Here is a 17110-nt window from a genome sequence, read left to right as displayed (position 1 = left end):
CAGCCTGCTTGTCTACCTCCAGGCCAAACCTGCCTGGAGCTGTTAGGGGAGAGGATATCTGTCTGTATCCAGCTGCAGCAGCAGTCAGAAGGGAAGCGGCACAGGAGAGGACAGGAAAGGGACAGTTCCTGAGGTTGGGAGCTGGGCTGTGCTAGCCAAACCATGGCTTCCACACCAGTCATCTGTGACCCAGACATGGAAAGCCATGGAGAAAGGTGTGGCCAAGCCCCTGCCGTCCAATCTGAGGCTTCTCTGGTTGGCTCTATGAAGAAGACAGACTCTTTCTCTTCAGGAAGTTTGTCCGGCTAGTGAGGGATCATGGGGGGTTCTGCAGGACTGAGCCCACTGGCAGTGGATGGGGGTTCATGCTGCAGGGTGACGCTGCCCCAGCGCAGGATTCCAGAGCTCTCTAGCTCTTCTGGTTTGTATTGGTTTTTCTGCCTTGTCAAAGTGCCCTTTAACCTCTCCTTCAAAGTGTCAGGATCCCTAAAATAGCAGTGTAGACTCAGACAGGAAATGAGAAGGGGGTGGGGAGCTGGAGAGCAGACAGACAGGAAATGGGAGGCCTGTCGGCCCCCAGAGAGGAAGCTCACTTCAGGCGGCTCCAGTGTCAGCTTCAGCTGAAGCTTGCTGCCAAATCAGCCAAGCCTGGTGCTCCAGGTCCAGCCTCTCTCAGCTCTGGGTGTGGCTGCCCAGCATGGAGCTGGTATCCAGCTGTGGGGTAAAAGCCCTGCAGGGCAGATGGATACAGCTGCTTTATGTGGTCCCATGGACATTCCAGAGTGAATAGAGCACTCAGGAGAACAGTGGGTACAGTGGACCGAACTTGTCATACAACAGTCCCAACAACTCTGAGGGAATTGGCTCTTCACTTTTTTGTTTGTTTGTTTGTTTGTTTTTCAAGACAGGGTTTCTCTGTGTAGCTTTGCGCCTTTTCCTGGAACTCACTTGGTAGCCCAGGCTGGCCTCGAACTCACAGAGATCCACCTGGCTCTGCCTCCCAAGTGCTGGGATTAAAGGCGTGCGCCACCACCGCCCGGCAGGCTCTTCACTTTTATTCCAGAGATAGCACGGTCCAAAAGGAAAGCCAAAATGCCCCAGGTCGTTGTCCTTCTGTCCGCCCACCTGCTGCCTTCCTTCCCACGTTCTCATGTGACTGTGGGAGTCATGACATACTGGAGTTTGAGTTCCTAAGTGTCCTCGACCTTTTTCGGTTTGCCAGACTCACTCCAGTTGAACACAGAACTCACACAACAATCTTTGCTCATTGCTTCTCAAGACTGAACTCAGTGGAGAGCCCCTTGGCCCAGTAAGGATCTCTGACTGAGATTTATGGCATAGGGGACTTGCTGGCTTTTTCAGACACAGCTCTCTGAGTGGCAAATGCTCTGGATGCCTCCTCAATTCTTCCAGCACACAGTGGGAAAGGGCTTCGTGCCTAGCATTGTATCAGATCAAAGGGATACAGGAAATAATTGGGTTATAGCCTTGGCCCACTAGGAGAGACTGGCTGGAATCTTGTTGGCTGAAGCTCATCTGTGATAAGGCAAGTGGTGTTGGAAATACTTTCCCTATCTCTGGCTCCCCTGCCTGTGGGAGGTCCAGGCTCCTGACAAGATCACAAATCGATGTTGTAGATGTTGGTTTTCAGGATTTTCTCAGCCTGACACTAGGTTCCAGTAGGATACAGGAGCACACATTTGTTGCTAGATTGCTGGGTCAGAGCCCTCCACTAAACCAAACCAGTTTACAGACTCCATCCACTGTTTCCTGTGTCTGCAGGTGGGTGAGGGAGTTTCTCAATGATGAAAACAGAGGCCTGGATGTGCTGGTGGATTACTTGTCATTTGCCCAGTGTTCTGTCATGTGAGTACCACAAGGGCTAAGGTTGGGGACCCACTGGGAAGGAAGCACATAGTCCAGTCTATTTAGAACGGTGAGGGCTGGGGATGCAGAGCAGCGGAACCATGCCTGCCATGTGCTAAGGCTGAGGGCTCAGTCTCCAGCATGGGAGGAGATGGGGGAGGAGGAGAAGGAAGGGTGAGATCCCAGCAGAGAAGATGGGAATGGGCAACTCAAGACAGGAGGAAGTAGCCCAGGTATTTGTGTGGAAGTGAGCAAGGCAAGACAAGGGACGATCAGGAACCAGCAAGGGGCGGCCTGTTAGCTGGAGTGGAAGGCATGTTCTGGGGGAGCATGATGAGAACAGTATGGAAAGGGAGCTTGGAATCAAAACCCAAATGACCTAAGTGTCAAACTACAGGCTAAGAAAACATTTCCTGGCTCCTCAGGGAAATACCTTGGTAGGGTTTATCCATTTCTACAAAATTGAGTATTCATGAGGCACTGAGATGTGAGAGGGTTACTACAGGCCTGTTGTTGAAGAAGTGCAGTGAGCATGACCTTTGACCTGAGCAGATAGATGAAGCATTTGGGAGCATTTTCCAATACCCTTTTCACGTGGAGGCAGTTAGTGGTGGGTTGGCACAGGAGCGATGGCATGGCGAGGCGCGTGAATGCGGGCTTGTGAGTCACACAAAGGTGGGTTTGGGTCTTAGTTGTGTTGTGCGCTATCTGAGGAACCTGGAGCAGCCTTGTCCTCCTCACTGAAGGGATTAGATGAGAAGGTGTGTCTCACACCTAGCATTTGGAACATAGGCCTCCTCTGTGGTGACTGCTCTGTTGTTAATTTATTACCTGGGTGATATGCCTGCCTGTAATTTCCAGATGTATGGAAAGAAGGCTGCCTGTGATGGTAAATGACATCACCAACATGTGCGGTCTTACACCTAGACAATCAGCCTAGGGAGGTTGGGTCTCGGTTTTGCTCTCAACTTCCCATGGCGCCCTCATATTGAATGTTCCTAGTCTGGAGAAGCCCGGGCTCGAGCCTTGGACCTTGCCTAGACTTTAGCTTTTCTGCTGTCCCTGCCCTTATGCCCAGTGTGTCTCCTCAAGGGTGCACACGGAAGCCTCTCCCAGATGCTGCTTCCCTGTAACCCTTCCTAGGTCATCTTCTTTAACTTAGAGTAGACCACTCTCCATCCAGATCTCTGCAGAACTCATACCTCATGATCCTCCTGTCCCTTTAAATAATCTTTTTATAGAAAGAAATGGAAAAAACAATTTGCTTAAGTGAATTTTTAGTTCAGAACTTTTACAGTAAAAAGATGTAGATATTTCCCCAAATATGCCTGTCCTTCTTGAAAAGCAAACAAACCCCAGTTGCTCTCAACCAAGAATACACCAGACGTTTAATGCTTTGGTGTCTAGGGCAGTGCCTTTGAGTGCAGTGAGTCCAGGGAGTGAGAGAGAATACGTTTTGGGAAGCCTTGAGAGGAAAGAGGTGCGTCCGCTAGGTTGAGAGAAGGTGTGCATGTGTAAATGACACATCCCATGCCTAGGAGTGCCATGGTTGATGGGTGGACATCACCCCTGTCAGAACTCGGAACCTGACCGGATTGCCTGTTAACTTCCTCCTGAAGTCAGGACTCTGATGACTACTGCAGCCTCCTCTGGAGCTTCCAGCACCTGTGGTGTGCCTTGTTCCAGAAAGCCCCGGCCTTTGACACTGGGCATTCATGTGGAGCCAGATGGCCTGTGGGAAAAAGCCTTTGGGAGATATGCCCCAGTTCTTAGTGGCTACAGGGGCACAGGGGAGGAGGGATGGGCGAAACTGCTTCTCAGGGTGTGTACTCTGTGAAGAAATATAAGGGACGGCCCGGGTGGTGTGGAATCTCGGTCATCCTCTTTGCCCTGAGCACAACTCTTAAGGTAAGGAACACGTAACAGGAAGTAGCCCAAATGACACTGACTTCTCCAGCAGCTGGAATGCCCCATCAGCCTCAGCCTATGGTTTTCTTTCGTCTAGGGAAGCTGAAGCTAGGGAGGAAAACACAGAAGCCTCCTGTAGTCAATCACAGAAAAAAAGGCCTAGAGTGTAGCTCACTGGGACCTCCTGTTAGCATACTAGCCTAGCAGGATTAGCTCTTCCTCGGCACTAAAAAGCCAAACAGAGACAGTCCACAGAAGCCAGTGGTAGGATGGGACAGTGATGTACTTCCTAAGCTTCAAGGACCAACTTTGGATTTTCAGGAACCCCATTGTTTTCCTTCCAGGCCTATCCAATTCTTGATGACCTAGCTACTTAGGTGCTCTGAGTACTTAGTCCACTGCCGTTGTCCAGTGAGCGAGACCTGCAGCTGGTCCATCCCTCTGCTTTCTGGAGTATAGATTTGTTTAAGTAGAGCTGTGGTGACTCGAGATGTCCCGTTTGAAGCTAGGAGCACAGGAAGCCAGCCAGCCCCCGCAGTCCTTGGGCCACAGAGAAACCTTCAGCTCTCCCCTCCCAGAGCCGTTTGAGCCTCCTCTGCCCTGTCTGACGTCAATAGCTGCAACCAGGATTAGGTCTCTGATGCCTAATTCTGTTTTCTGTCCTTGCTGCCCTTGCTTTGTGTTGCCATAGAGGCCTGAAGAGTGGGAGGTGGGCTTGCTGGGGGCTTGGCACAGAGTTCCTCTTGTGTATGTGCCTGCGTGTGCGCATGTGTGCCCTTCCATGCTCCAGGTTTGACTTTGAGGGTCTGGAGAGTGGCGATGATGGTGCATTTGACAAGCTCCGGTCCTGGAGCAGGTCAATCGAGGACCTGCAGCCGCCCAGCGCCCTGTCGGCCCCCTTCACCAACAGCCTCGCTCGCTCTGCGCGCCAGTCCGTGCTCCGGTATGTGTGCGCTTACTCTGCCTCCCTGCCCCCCGCCCCCCCAGCCCCGTCCAGGTCTTGGGAAGCCGGTGAGTGCTCATGCCCCTCCTTCACTCTTGCTTCCAGGCTCAGCTCTCTTGCCCTCTGCCTGCTCGCCTGTCTCTCATCTTCTCTCTGTCTCCCTGACTCTGCCCAGCAGTCTGTCCTGGGTAAGTACACGGTCCTCAGCTGTGCCACCCCACCTGGAGTTCCAGCTCTCCTTTCCTCACTCTGGAGCCATTCCTTTCCGACCTTGGGTAGGGCTTGGGCTTTGCTGGCTGATTCGCCTCCTGCCCTCGTGAACTCTTCCCGTCAGTGGCTTGAAGACGAGCCCCACCTGCCTGCTGCTCCTTCCTTTCCCTTCAGGTCTTTCCTAAGTCACGCTTTCATTTGTCTCTGGGTTCTCAAGAGCAGTCCCATTGGTGAACTGGATCCTCCTCGGAGCCTTTTACCAAGAGGCTGTCCTTGCACACCCATAGCTTTTTCCTTTGGCCTGTCTCCTCCACGGCTCTGCTGCTTTCTCTCCTTGGGTTTTGTGTCTTGGACACTGCTCACCACTCTGGTCTTGCAGGAACAGATTCCATGTGTGTTTCCTCTTCTCACAAAACATTAAGACAGTGGAGGGTTGATACAAAGCCAGGCATAGCCCTAGCCTTCGTAAGGCCTGTAGGGGTCTGCTCTGCCTTTGGGGGCTTTAGAATGAGGGGAGAGCAGAGATGCACCTGTCCCCCTGAATGTGCCAAGATGTGGTAACTCACAGTGAGAGCTGGGAAGTCTCAGATATGTGTCTTTGTGATCCATCCCAAGAACCACAAAGTCCTCGAAACAGTCTTGTATTTCCGAGGGTGCCTGGGGTTAGCATGTTTGACAGAGTATAAAGCTAGGGTCCTGGGGAGTTGCTGACAAAGGCCTGTCCCACGGAGGTGAATAGAAGCTGACTCCCCTGCCTCCTGCACCCTGGCTGTCTTAGCCGTTGGTACAAGGTCCTCTTTCCCCCATTTCTTCTGCTTCAAGGGCAGCCTAGTGTCTAGAGCCTTCACCAGCAGTCTTGTCTCCAGCCTGATCACGTGGCACTTTTCCCCAGGTACAGTACTCTTCCTGGCCGCAGGGCCCTGAAGAACTCCCGCCTGGTGAGCCAGAAGGATGATGTCCACGTCTGTATCCTCTGTCTCAGAGCCATCATGAACTATCAGGTAGGGGATGATGCTCACCATGGATGCACTACTCCTTCTGCCTCATATGTTAAACCGAGACAGCTGAGCACCAGCCTGTGAAAGATTTGCTAGCGGGGGACCTGCTGGCTTCCCCTTTCCCACCGTCAAGGGCCTCTCCTCTCCTTTCCTTTGCAGTATGGCTTCAACTTGGTCATGTCCCACCCCCATGCTGTCAATGAGATTGCACTTAGCCTCAACAACAAGAATCCAAGGTGCGTTCCTTCCTTCCTCATTGTGCCCAGATAGCTGAAGATCCTGACTTACCTTTGACAAGTCCTACCCGCTTTGGGGTCTGTCAGTCAGGGTCTCCTCTGCTGGAGAAGTGTCTAAAGACATGAACTGTGGTGGCTTGGATGGGACTGAGGATGTTAATCTTCCTTCATCCTTAGGACCAAAGCCCTGGTCTTGGAGCTGCTGGCAGCTGTGTGTTTGGTGCGGGGAGGACATGAAATCATCCTTGCTGCCTTTGACAATTTTAAAGAGGTTAGTCTTCTGCATGTTCTCTGCCGCCCCCCGGGTCCCGTCCCCCCCCCCCTCCCCCCGTGTGTGTGTGTTAGAGGAAAATGTGAGGATCCCATTTACTGGGGTCTCTAGTGATTTTAAAACAACTGCTTGACTGAGCAGCCTGCTTCAGAGTGAGAGCAGAACTAAAGAAAGAAAAGCAGAGCTTAGGTCTCTAGATCTTGTTCCATGACACCTCCCAGTTGGCCAGTTAATGATGCTCTGGGATAGACTGCAGTGTCTAACCTGATACTGTCAGAATCACCAAAGGAGCTTATTGAAAATGCAGACTGGGACTGGAGAGATGGCTCAGTAGTTAGAGCCTTTGCTGACTTGGAGAGGCCCTGGATTCAGTTTCCAGGGGCTCACAACTAACTGCCTCTAGTTCGAGTTCCAGAGGATCTGGTGCCCCCTTCTGGCCTCCACAGGCACAGTACACACATGCATATACACTGATGTAGGCAAAACACACACGTTTTTCTTGTTTTAGGCACGGGCTCTACTCCTGACCCACTGGAGGGAGCCTGGGCATCATCTTCACTTTATTAGACCCCCCGGGTGGTTCTGCCGCAGCTAGCCCACAGGTGGAATCCAAAGCAAGTCTGTTCTCAGGGAAGGAGAAGGCGATTAGTTAAGGAAGAGAGAACTGGGTGTGGAATTTTCCCATCCTGAGGTCTACCTCTGAAACCCCAGTTTGCTTGAACATGGGATTCCTCAACATCCAGCCACAGCTGTGGGCCCACCCCTTCCTCCTCTCCGGGCCTCTTCCCTCGCATCCATTGTTTGGTTCAGGAAACAGCTCTTCCTCCTTAAAGTTCAGAAACTCAAAGGAGCCCGGGACCCTTTTCAGCAGAGGGCTTTGCTGCATACTGACACCTCCTCCGTGTTCCCCTGGGGCCCAGCCTCCTGCCACAGCCATGGCTCAGCTCCTGTCCTCCTCCTTGTCCTCCTCCTGTAACGTGACAGCTTCAGATCTGCTGTGTGTCTTTCTGGACTACTTTAGAGACACCAAAATCCTAGGCTGTACTGGATTCCCTCTGTGGTGGAGGGTCACAGACCCGGGGCCAGATTCCAGGTCCTGGGTTTTCTTCTGGTGTCCAAACTGGCACAGTCCCTGCATAGAGTTAGGGTTAATTTGTTTTTGTTTTATTTATTTACACATATATTTGGATTTCTTTTGTCTGTTTGTTTGGTTTTTGTTTTTTTAAGACAGATTTTTACTTTACAGCCCAAGCTGGCTTCAGACTTGGGCAGTCCTCCTGCTTCGGCCTCCTGAAGGCTAGCTAGGAAGTCAGGTGCCAGCCACCATGCCGCACCAAGTTGTGGCTAACCCCGGACTGAACCGTGCCTTTGCCTCCGTGTTCCTGGGAACCGGAGGCTGGGGCCTTAGGTTCTGCAGGGTACAGACCCTTCCCCTGAGGAGTGTTTGCGCCTTCAGGTGTGTAAAGAACTGCATCGGTTTGAGAAGCTAATGGAGTATTTCCGGAATGAGGACAGCAACATTGACTTCATGGTGAGGACCTGGGACAGGTGCATGCCATGCCCATTGAGGCTTTGTGCTGCTGAAGCCAGGCCACACTCACAGTGTGTTCTGAGAGTCCGCCTCTCACCCCGCGCCCCCCACCAGGTGGCCTGCATGCAGTTCATCAACATTGTGGTGCACTCAGTGGAGGACATGAACTTCCGGGTCCACCTGCAATATGAGTTTACCAAGTTGGGGCTGGAGGAATTCCTGCAGGTAAACTGGTGAGGGTCTTGAAAAGGTGAAGTGTTGTAGGGTAGAGGATCAGCCTAGACACAGCACAGAGGGCCTAGATGGTTCTGGAACCTGCCTGTGTCCTTTGGACTGAGACGGAGGCTCTTCTGCCAGTGTCCATCTTCCCAATGAAGCAGCTCTATCAGGGCCAGCCAGGCATGGGTGGGGCTGGAAGACCCTGGCTACATGCTCTCGGAGGTAGTTAGGAAGCAGTGATGCTTCCTCTCAGATCTACACTGACTCCCGCACTTCTTTCCTTAGAAGTCAAGGCACACGGAGAGCGAGAAGCTGCAGGTGCAGATCCAGGCATACCTGGACAATGTGTTCGATGTGGGGGGGTTGTTGGAAGATGCTGAAACCAAGAATGTAGCCCTGGAAAAGGTGGAAGAGCTGGAAGAGCACGTGTCCCACGTAGGTATCCTTGGCTTGTCAGGAGCCACTGTGGAAGGCTGGGAGAATGGGCACAACTGGGTTCCAGGAACCCTGAGCTGACCTGCCTGCCTCCAGATTGAGCCACAGGAAGGCTCTTGAACCACTGAGTCTCTCTAGACCCCACTGGAAGGTGCTGACCTCTGTGGCTGGGTATAAGATGGCCTTAAACTGGGGACGGACTGTTACTGTTCACCTTGTACCTGTTGCTGTTTCATAGTATCAGGACTCCTGGCCCCTGAGAGTCATGTAGGGAAGCCACTTGAACAGACTGCCTTTGGGGCACTGCTTTTCAGGTCCTGGTTTGGCTTCAAGTTATGCTGAGTGTTCAGGCTCGAACACAGCCTTGAACAGGCCTTCTCCATTCTGTAGCTCACAGAGAAGCTGCTGGACCTGGAGAATGAGAATATGATGCGGGTGGCGGAACTGGAGAAGCAGCTGCTGCAGCGGGAAAAGGAGCTGGAGAGCATCAAGGTGCCAGTGGGGGGACAGGGGGGGGGCTGCCGCTGACCCGGGGCCCAGTCCACAGGGCTTTCCCCTTCTAACCAAATCATGTCAAGGGAAGAAACTGATCTATCCTCAAGGCACTCAGGCAAGGGTGGACGGTGATCTTGAGCTCCTCCCTTTTCTATCTGGAGAGAGGTTGAAGCTAGAGCTTGCCAGACTCAGAAGAGAGGAAGCAGCCATCTTCTTCCTGCCCACTTGCTGGCTTTTTCTCCAAATGCACCTTAGCTCTGCTTACTGAGCATGCTCAAAGTAGCCCAGGTCTATTTATTAGACTGTCTACAGGCGTCCTCTGAAGGGCAGGACTTCTTGTGTTCTTGCACCTAACTTTATAATTTAATTACAAAGCCGTGCTACAACCTCCTTTTTCTTGCAGAAGAATATGATTATGTTGGCTACTGAGCTCAGCTCAGTGTGTATCTGCTCTTCCCTGCTAAGTACTATACAAGGAGCTAGGGGGATACAGAGCTCACCAAGACAAGGCTTATCGGTGAGGCTTCCATCTGAGCAGTTATCCACAGACAATAATGGAGGTCTGTGGAGAGAGCAGCTGTGCCCATCTGGCAGGGGACCAATGGGAGTTTCAAATGAGGGGCATCCTTTTCCTCAGCCTTGAGGGCTCCCTGCAGTGAGAACAGGCTTGAGCAGAGTGAAGGACCTATCAGGATACCTGTGGAAGCAAGCTGACTCTTCCCCCACTTGTGCCCACTACACCTCAGCTTTGCTCTCCTCTGACCGGAATTTCTTGTGTGTTGAGCACCCTCTCACTGAGATGACCCCAGCTCCTTGAGAATCTGTCTAGTGGGTAGGACTCCTGCCTCCCAGGGGAAGTGATTGTTAACCCTCAGCCCATTCTTCCTCAACGTTGCTGTCTGCTTGATAGGAGACGTACGAGAACACAAACCACCAGGTGCGCACTCTTCGGAGGCTCATTAAAGAGAAGGAGGAGGCCTTCCAACGCCGACGCCACCTGGAGCCAAGTGCCCGGGGCCTGGAGTCCGTAGGTGGTAGCGAGGCCCTAGCCAGGATAGGCCCTACAGAGTTGGGGGAGGGCATGCCACCCTCTGACCTGGACCTGCTGGCTCCAGCCCCACCTGCTGAGGAGGCCCTTCCTCTGCCCCCTCCACCGGCTCCGCCTTTGCCCCCACCCCCTCCGCCACTACCAGGTAACTGAGACTTCCAAGCTGGGAGGGGCAGGTTTTTTGTGAGGCCAAGACCCTAGTCTCGGGGAGCAGCTAGGAAATTGCATCATTTGAGGGCTGGGGGGATATCAAGTCAGGATGAGAGGGCTAAGGGAGGACCAGAATTTGGGGAATCAGATGAAGGAATGTTGGAAGCAGGTTTTGTCAAGGATCTCTGGGTGCTGCTCTGAATTACCCTGAAGGCAGCCAGGCAGAGGGCTACGCTGTGACAGAATAAACCCCGTCAGTGATGCTAGTCACTGTCCCCTTCAGCAGCCTGGATTAGCTTGATCAGACTCTCCACAGCATCCTCTCTGGGTCTCTAAGGACAGGTGATACAGGCAGAGCTTGAGCAGCCTGGAAGGAGTCTTGGGACCTCTGGGTCACTGTGGCATGTTTTCTTCCCCAGACAAGTGTCCCCCTGCCCCTCCTCTCCCTGGCGCTGCTCCTTCTGTGGTGTTAACAGTGGGCCTGTCAGGTGAGTGTCCTCAGGGATCTGGGCAAGGCTGGTGGGGTTTTCCTTGGCCCTTGCCTTACACCCAGCCTCCTTCCAAAACTAGCCATTCGAATCAAGAAACCTATCAAGACCAAGTTCCGGCTGCCAGTCTTCAACTGGACAGCACTGAAACCCAATCAGATCAATGGCACTGTCTTCAGTGAACTTGATGATGAGAAGATCTTGGAGGTGACAGGGTTCTAGGGTCCAGAAGGGTGGGGTTGGGGGTTGAGGACCAAGATGCCCTTACAGCTAGATCTGGTCTTGGAAGAGCTTTTGCAGAACAGAACTGATGTTATATCAGCTTTAGGGACCATGATTGGGTCCTTGCAGGGCATGTGGCAGCAGGTGTTGTCATAGTGTGAGCCTTCAACATCGTCCCTTCTTATCTGCTTCTGTCAGGACTTAGACCTGGACAAGTTTGAAGAGTTATTTAAGACAAAAGCTCAGGGTCCTGCCCTTGACCTCATCTGCTCCAAGAATAAGACAGCACAAAAGGCTGCCAGCAAGGTGACCCTTTTGGAAGCCAATCGTGCCAAGAACCTGGCTATCACCCTTCGCAAGGCTGGGCGCTCTGCTGAGGAGATCTGCAGGGCCATCCACACGTGAGGCTCCCACTAACTTGGTCCTGGTCCCCAGACAGCTATTCTCCCAATTCTCCCCACAGCAGTGGGTTCTCTTAGACTCCAGGGCTCCTGACAGGACTTGCTCACACTTCTCAGTCATCCACTGGCCCAAACAGCGTATCGACTCCATGCTTGGTGTTAGACACAGTGAGAGGAGCTGCACATTCAGCCCAGAAGGAAGAAGTGTGGTAGGAAGAGTGTAGACGGGGTACCGCCATGTTAGCAGAGCACAGACAGGAGAGCCAGGTGGCTGAGCACTGTAAGGGAAGACGTCCCAAGCAGGGTCTTAACTAAGACTGAAGGAATTGCACAAGTTGGTCCAAGTCAGGACCTGGAGGAAGCAGCGTGGTATACTGAGTACTGAAACTGAAATCTGCCTTTAGTGTTTAGGCCAGACAGGGTAGAAAGTGGGCAGAGGTCTTGCAGGCCACATTCCAGTTGCTTCAACTTTACCATAGCTGCAGAGGGAAGACATTGAAGGACTTAACAGGAGCAAGGGGGTCAGGCATCGTCTATGTGTCTGTAGTCCTAGCACTTTCGTAGCAGAGGTAGGAGACTCACAAGTTTGAGACTGCCCTGGACTACATAGCAAGATCCTGTCTGAAACAAACACGGATATTCCCCTAGGAGTACTGTTAACATGATGACAGATGAAGCAGTGTGCTCTGCCTCGGGCTGAACCAGTGTGTCGGGTGAGGGAAGATGTGGACAGATGTCAGACCTAAACTGCTGCTCTTCCTGCACAGGTTTGACTTACAGACACTACCTGTGGACTTCGTGGAGTGCCTGATGCGCTTCCTGCCCACAGAGGCCGAGGTGAAGCTGCTGCGGCAGTATGAGCGTGAACGGCAGCCCCTGGAGGAGCTGGCCGCTGAGGACCGCTTCATGTTGCTCTTCAGCAAGGTGGAGCGGCTGACCCAGCGAATGGCTGGCATGGCCTTCCTGGGCAACTTCCAGGACAACCTGCAGATGCTCACACCGGTACAGCCTCTTCCCTGATCACCCTGTACTGCTGTCACTAGTCATGGCTGCGGTCCATTCTTCCGGCCCTACCCCTTGACGCCATCCTTCTCCCACCCTGGGTGACTCGGTGTTCCTCCTGTTTTCCAGCAACTGAACGCCATCATCGCAGCCTCTGCCTCCGTCAAGTCCTCACAGAAGCTGAAGCAGATGCTGGAGGTTGGGAAAGGGGGTGACTGGGGTGCTGGTGGTCCCCAGTACTACTAGACAGAGGAGGAAGTCCTTGGGGCCTCTCGTGACCTGCCTTCTGTGCATCTTTGAACAGATCATACTTGCATTGGGGAACTACATGAACAGCAGCAAGCGAGGTGCTGTGTATGGCTTCAAGCTGCAGAGCCTGGATCTGGTAAGGTGGCAGGGGGATGGCAGGGGCATCGTGTGCAGGGCCTGGAACACCGTGGTTAGAGCCAGGGTGCTTAGCTCTCTGTTGCCGCCCCTGCCTTCCAGCTGCTGGACACCAAGTCCACCGACCGCAAGATGACACTGCTGCACTTCATCGCCCTGACGGTGAGGGAGAAGTACCCAGACCTGGCTACCTTCTGGCAGGAGCTGCACTTCGTGGAGAAGGCTGCAGCAGGTGAGCGGCTCCCTGCCTGCCTCCAGCCCGGGGCAGTCTCCGGAAGCGGAGCAGGAGGAACACCTGGGCCCACTTCTGGCTCTTCTTCCTTACTACTTCATACTTTCCTCTAAAGCCGTGAGCAGGGGCCACTCCAGAGGGAGCCCTCCTCTGAGCTCAAGTGGGATCAGGCTTCCCTTAGGCTGGCCCGGAGATTGCATTTCTCTACCGTTTATACGATGTGGTTAGAAAACCTACACAGCCCCTACACGCATGCAGTACTGCTGTTTCTGCCCTGCCCATGAAAAACCACAGCGGGCCCAAGGTAGCTCCCGCCTGGAGACCAGCAGTCTCAGTGGTTTGTCTTCCTTTGCTACCTTGTTCTTTGGGGTCATGAACTCTGACCCTCTACTCCTTCCCACTGCTGAGAGCTTAGTCTGCTTGACGTGGACTTATCTACGTGAATGTCATTGGATGTCTATGTCATAGTCCTGAGCAAGCCTCTTGGTAAATAGTGTCCCTGGAGAACGTGCTGCTGGATGTGAAAGAACTGGGCCGGGGCATGGAGCTGATTCGACGGGAATGCAGCATTCACGACAACAGCGTCCTTCGGAACTTCCTCAGTACCAATGAAGGCAAGCTGGACAAGCTCCAGCGTGATGCCAAGACCGCTGAGGTGAGCCAGGATTTGGAGTAGGCAACAAACATCGAGAACAGCACTCTGCACCTGTGGGTCGTGACCCCTTACCCCGCATGTCAGATATTTACATTATGATTCATAACAGTAGCAAAATTATGGTTATGAATTGGCAACGAAAGTAATTGTATGGTTGGGGATGACCACACCATGAGGAACTGTACTAAAGTGTCGTAGCATTAGGAAGGTTGAGAACCCCTGGGCTAGAGCCAAGACACTAGGCAACTTTGTGGCAGCATCCAGCTGCAGTTCTGTGGGGCAGCTGGCCAGCTGTTAGGGAGCATGACGTGGGCGTAACAAAGGACTTTAAAGACGGCAAACGTCCATCCATGTCTGGAGTTAGGACTCTTGGGAACCTTGGGGACACCCACATTCTCTCTGGCTCACAGGGGCTTGGGGAGTTGGTTTTCCTCCCTTCGGCCCTAGGCTTTGCCTTTTGCGGGCCTTCTGTTCATGTGTGCATGCTGGGCTGCTCGCCCCCAGGATGACCCTTCTGTCTGCCCCTTCTTTACCCAGGAGGCCTACAACGCAGTTGTGCGCTACTTTGGCGAGAGTCCCAAGACCACACCTCCTTCTGTGTTTTTCCCAGTATTTGTCCGATTCATTCGTTCTTACAAGGTAAGTTGAAAAGTTTCTGGAGGAGTTTGGCTGAGAGAAAATGATTAGTTGGGAGAGCGCCTGTGCTTCAAGTCCGAGTCTTTTTCCAGTTCCTGAGGCCTAAGAAAGGAACCATGCAAGCTGGTGACAGGCCTCTTAACCATGAACTGGTGGGCAGGGTGGGGGCCCAGCCCCTTCCTTTCATTGTTTGGAGCAGGAAGTACCCCTCCGGAGGGTGGCCACCTGGGGTGAGCTGGTCCCTCTGCCACCCACTCTTCATGCTCAGTGTCAGCCCCTCCTTTCCCAGCCTGTGAGAGCCTCTCGCTCCCCCTCTCTTGGTTCTCTCTAAGGAAGCAGAACAAGAGAATGAAGCTCGCAAGAAACAAGAGGAGGTGATGCGGGAGAAGCAGCTGGCTCAGGAAGCCAAGAAGCTGGATGCCAAGGTGGGTGGGACCAAGGGCTGGTCTGGAGGGCAGGACAAAAAACTGAGGATGCAGGGAGCGGGGAGCCAGAAGGACATGGAAAACCAAGACACACCCACTCACACTCCCTCCCTTGGAGTGCCTGAAGGAGGAGTCCAGAGGGAGGGCAGACCCTGACGGACAGGACATAGGGTTTCTCTCGGTAGGGCCTCTTCAGACTGCATCTCAGGACAGGAACCAGTTGCTTGTCAGGTTAATGACGACTTCCTTCCCCTTCTAATATTTGGCCCTAGACTCCATCCCAGAGAAACAAGTGGCAACAGCAGGAGCTGATTGCAGAACTGAGGCGGCGCCAAGCTAAGGAACACCGACCTGTTTACGAGGGGAAGGATGGTACCATTGAGGACATCATCACAGGTGGGACCTTTGTCCATTGGGCCCAATTCCCAAAGCCTGAGCTCACCCCCTTTGGTCCTTCTCCCTAGTCTGTTTCCCTATAAAACCTGACCACGATCTCTCCTGGGCCATAGTGTTGAAGAGTGTTCCTTTCACGGCCCGCACTGCCAAGCGGGGCTCACGCTTCTTCTGTGATGCAGCCCACCACGATGAGTCAAACTGTTAGCCCTCAAGGCTGGGGCCCCTGACAGGTACTGGGCACCATGGCTGCACTCTCTGCATGCCTTAGAAGCATCTGGTAGCAGCCTGCCAGGGATGGAGACACACTTCTTGCATGCTGCATGCTCTGAGAAACAATTTATCCCCTGCATGTTTCCTCCCACTAATTCCGCCCTAGCTACTAGACCCAAGGGCTAAGGAGTCTCTGGCCAGAGTTGGAGCTATGCCAGAAAGGTTGTGGTTCCTGGGGTCCCATTCCTGGGGTATCCAGGATCCTGGCCTCCCTTAAGAGCTCTGGCAGTAGCTGCTACTCAGGGACACATGTCCCATGACCTCTGCTTCTTGACATCTGGTTGGCTTGTGGTCTTCTCCTGAGTGGCCTTCAGATCCTATGTCATCCTCTGAAAACAACCAGCAGCTTCTGTAGCTGGTCCTCCCTGATCCTCTTCATGGCTGACTCCTTCTTCCCTGTCCTCCAGAAGGTATTGTCCTGCTCAGTCTCCCTGCCTGTTCACATGCATATGTCTTTCCCACAGGCTTCAACCACCAGCCCACGGTCATTCGCAACCAAGCCAGGAGTGTTGTACCACCCAGTGGCCCTCCTCGGGCTCCAGGTCCCCACTGAGACCCTCGTGGAGGCAGAAGTACTTTAATTCTGAGTCCTGCAAGTCTGGACAGTGGACCTGGGGCCCAGCAGAAGGCTGTGCTGTTCCCGCCACAGCCACTCTGGCTCTGAGGCTGGATCTTCCCTGTGCCACTGTGGGTACTAGGGCTGTAGGGACCTGGCACTTCCCTAGTGCCTCCCATAATGCACCTTGCCCCCACCATCTTCAACTTCAATCAGGGCTGGGAAAAACCACTTCCAGCTTTGGCTCGTGAGGGCAGATGGCCCCTCTTCCACTAGAGTCTAATGGGATGAAAAAGGAGGATGCTGTACTCTCTCTATATATTTTTTTCTTTTTGCAGTCCCATAGTCAGCTCTGGTCTAGAAGTATCCAGGCTTATGGATCCCTGGACTCTGCCAATATCAGATCATCTCACAGAGTAAAGCCCTTCTTTACCTGGGCTCACTCTGCTAAGCCCTAGTAAAAAAGGGTAGAGGAGCAATGTCAGGATGTCAGGCCCACTGCCTTCTTGCACATTCTACCTGAGGCATGTTTTTTGTCCTGCCCTCCAGACCCTTGGTCCCACCCACCTTGGCATCCAGCATCTTGGCTTCCTGAGCCAGCTGCTTCTCCTGCATTACCTCCTGCTTCTTCCGGGAGCTTCTTGCTCCACTTCCTCAAAACCAAAGGATTGTGGGGGAAGACTTGAGGCTTTCAAAGATGGAAAGGGAGGGGCTGACACTGAGTATGGAGAACGGGGCAGTGGGACCAGCTCACCCCAGGTGGCCACTCTCTGGAAGGGTACTTCCTGCTCCAAACAATGATAGGAAGGGCCTGGACCCCACCCTGCTCACTGTCTTCCCACTGAATGAAGAACAGAATACTGTCTGCACCAGCTCCAAGACTGCTAGAGGAAGGATGTACCATCGTCTCACCTTTCCTCAGCTAGGTGGATTCTGGCCGGGAGCAGGCAACATAGAGGACCGTCATAGACTATTTGCTCAGTTCCCTGTTAGGGTCTCTGACCCTGAAGGGAGTTTGGGGGCACTCTGTCTTTGTACATGTACCATTTCCTTTCTCTTGTACATAAACCCCACACCCTTCAACAAAGTCTTGTGCACCAGGCTGTCTTCTCTTACCTGGTTTGGGGGGGGGG

The 17110-nt window shown here is 53.2% G+C and overlaps 1 protein-coding gene across 1 annotated transcript in view; it reads left to right on the top strand.

The window, feature by feature from the left end:
- The window catches only part of Fmnl3 (formin like 3), a 53550-nt gene extending 36473 nt beyond the window's left edge, over positions 1–17077 (top strand). Inside the window, 23 exon segments of the mRNA XM_052748906.1 lie at positions 1783–1866; positions 4565–4717; positions 5820–5928; positions 6085–6161; positions 6339–6432; positions 7889–7963; positions 8078–8188; positions 8468–8617; positions 9008–9109; positions 10023–10305; positions 10730–10798; positions 10881–11005; positions 11219–11421; positions 12189–12423; positions 12553–12621; positions 12728–12808; positions 12910–13039; positions 13534–13694; positions 14232–14333; positions 14663–14755; positions 15028–15151; positions 15886–15903; positions 15906–17077. Coding sequence (XP_052604866.1) covers positions 1783–1866; positions 4565–4717; positions 5820–5928; positions 6085–6161; positions 6339–6432; positions 7889–7963; positions 8078–8188; positions 8468–8617; positions 9008–9109; positions 10023–10305; positions 10730–10798; positions 10881–11005; positions 11219–11421; positions 12189–12423; positions 12553–12621; positions 12728–12808; positions 12910–13039; positions 13534–13694; positions 14232–14333; positions 14663–14755; positions 15028–15151; positions 15886–15903; positions 15906–16228 — 2971 coding nt within the window. The 3' untranslated portion in view covers positions 16229–17077.
- The last annotated feature ends 33 nt before the right edge of the window (positions 17078–17110 follow it).

This window comes from Peromyscus californicus, unplaced genomic scaffold (assembly GCF_007827085.1).
Source record: "Peromyscus californicus insignis strain IS unplaced genomic scaffold, ASM782708v3 Scaffold_20__1_contigs__length_68692818, whole genome shotgun sequence".
NCBI classification, from domain to species: domain Eukaryota; kingdom Metazoa; phylum Chordata; class Mammalia; order Rodentia; family Cricetidae; genus Peromyscus; species Peromyscus californicus.
The sequence above is the reverse complement of the archived record's forward strand: the minus strand, read 5'-3'. Positions and strand labels throughout refer to the sequence as shown.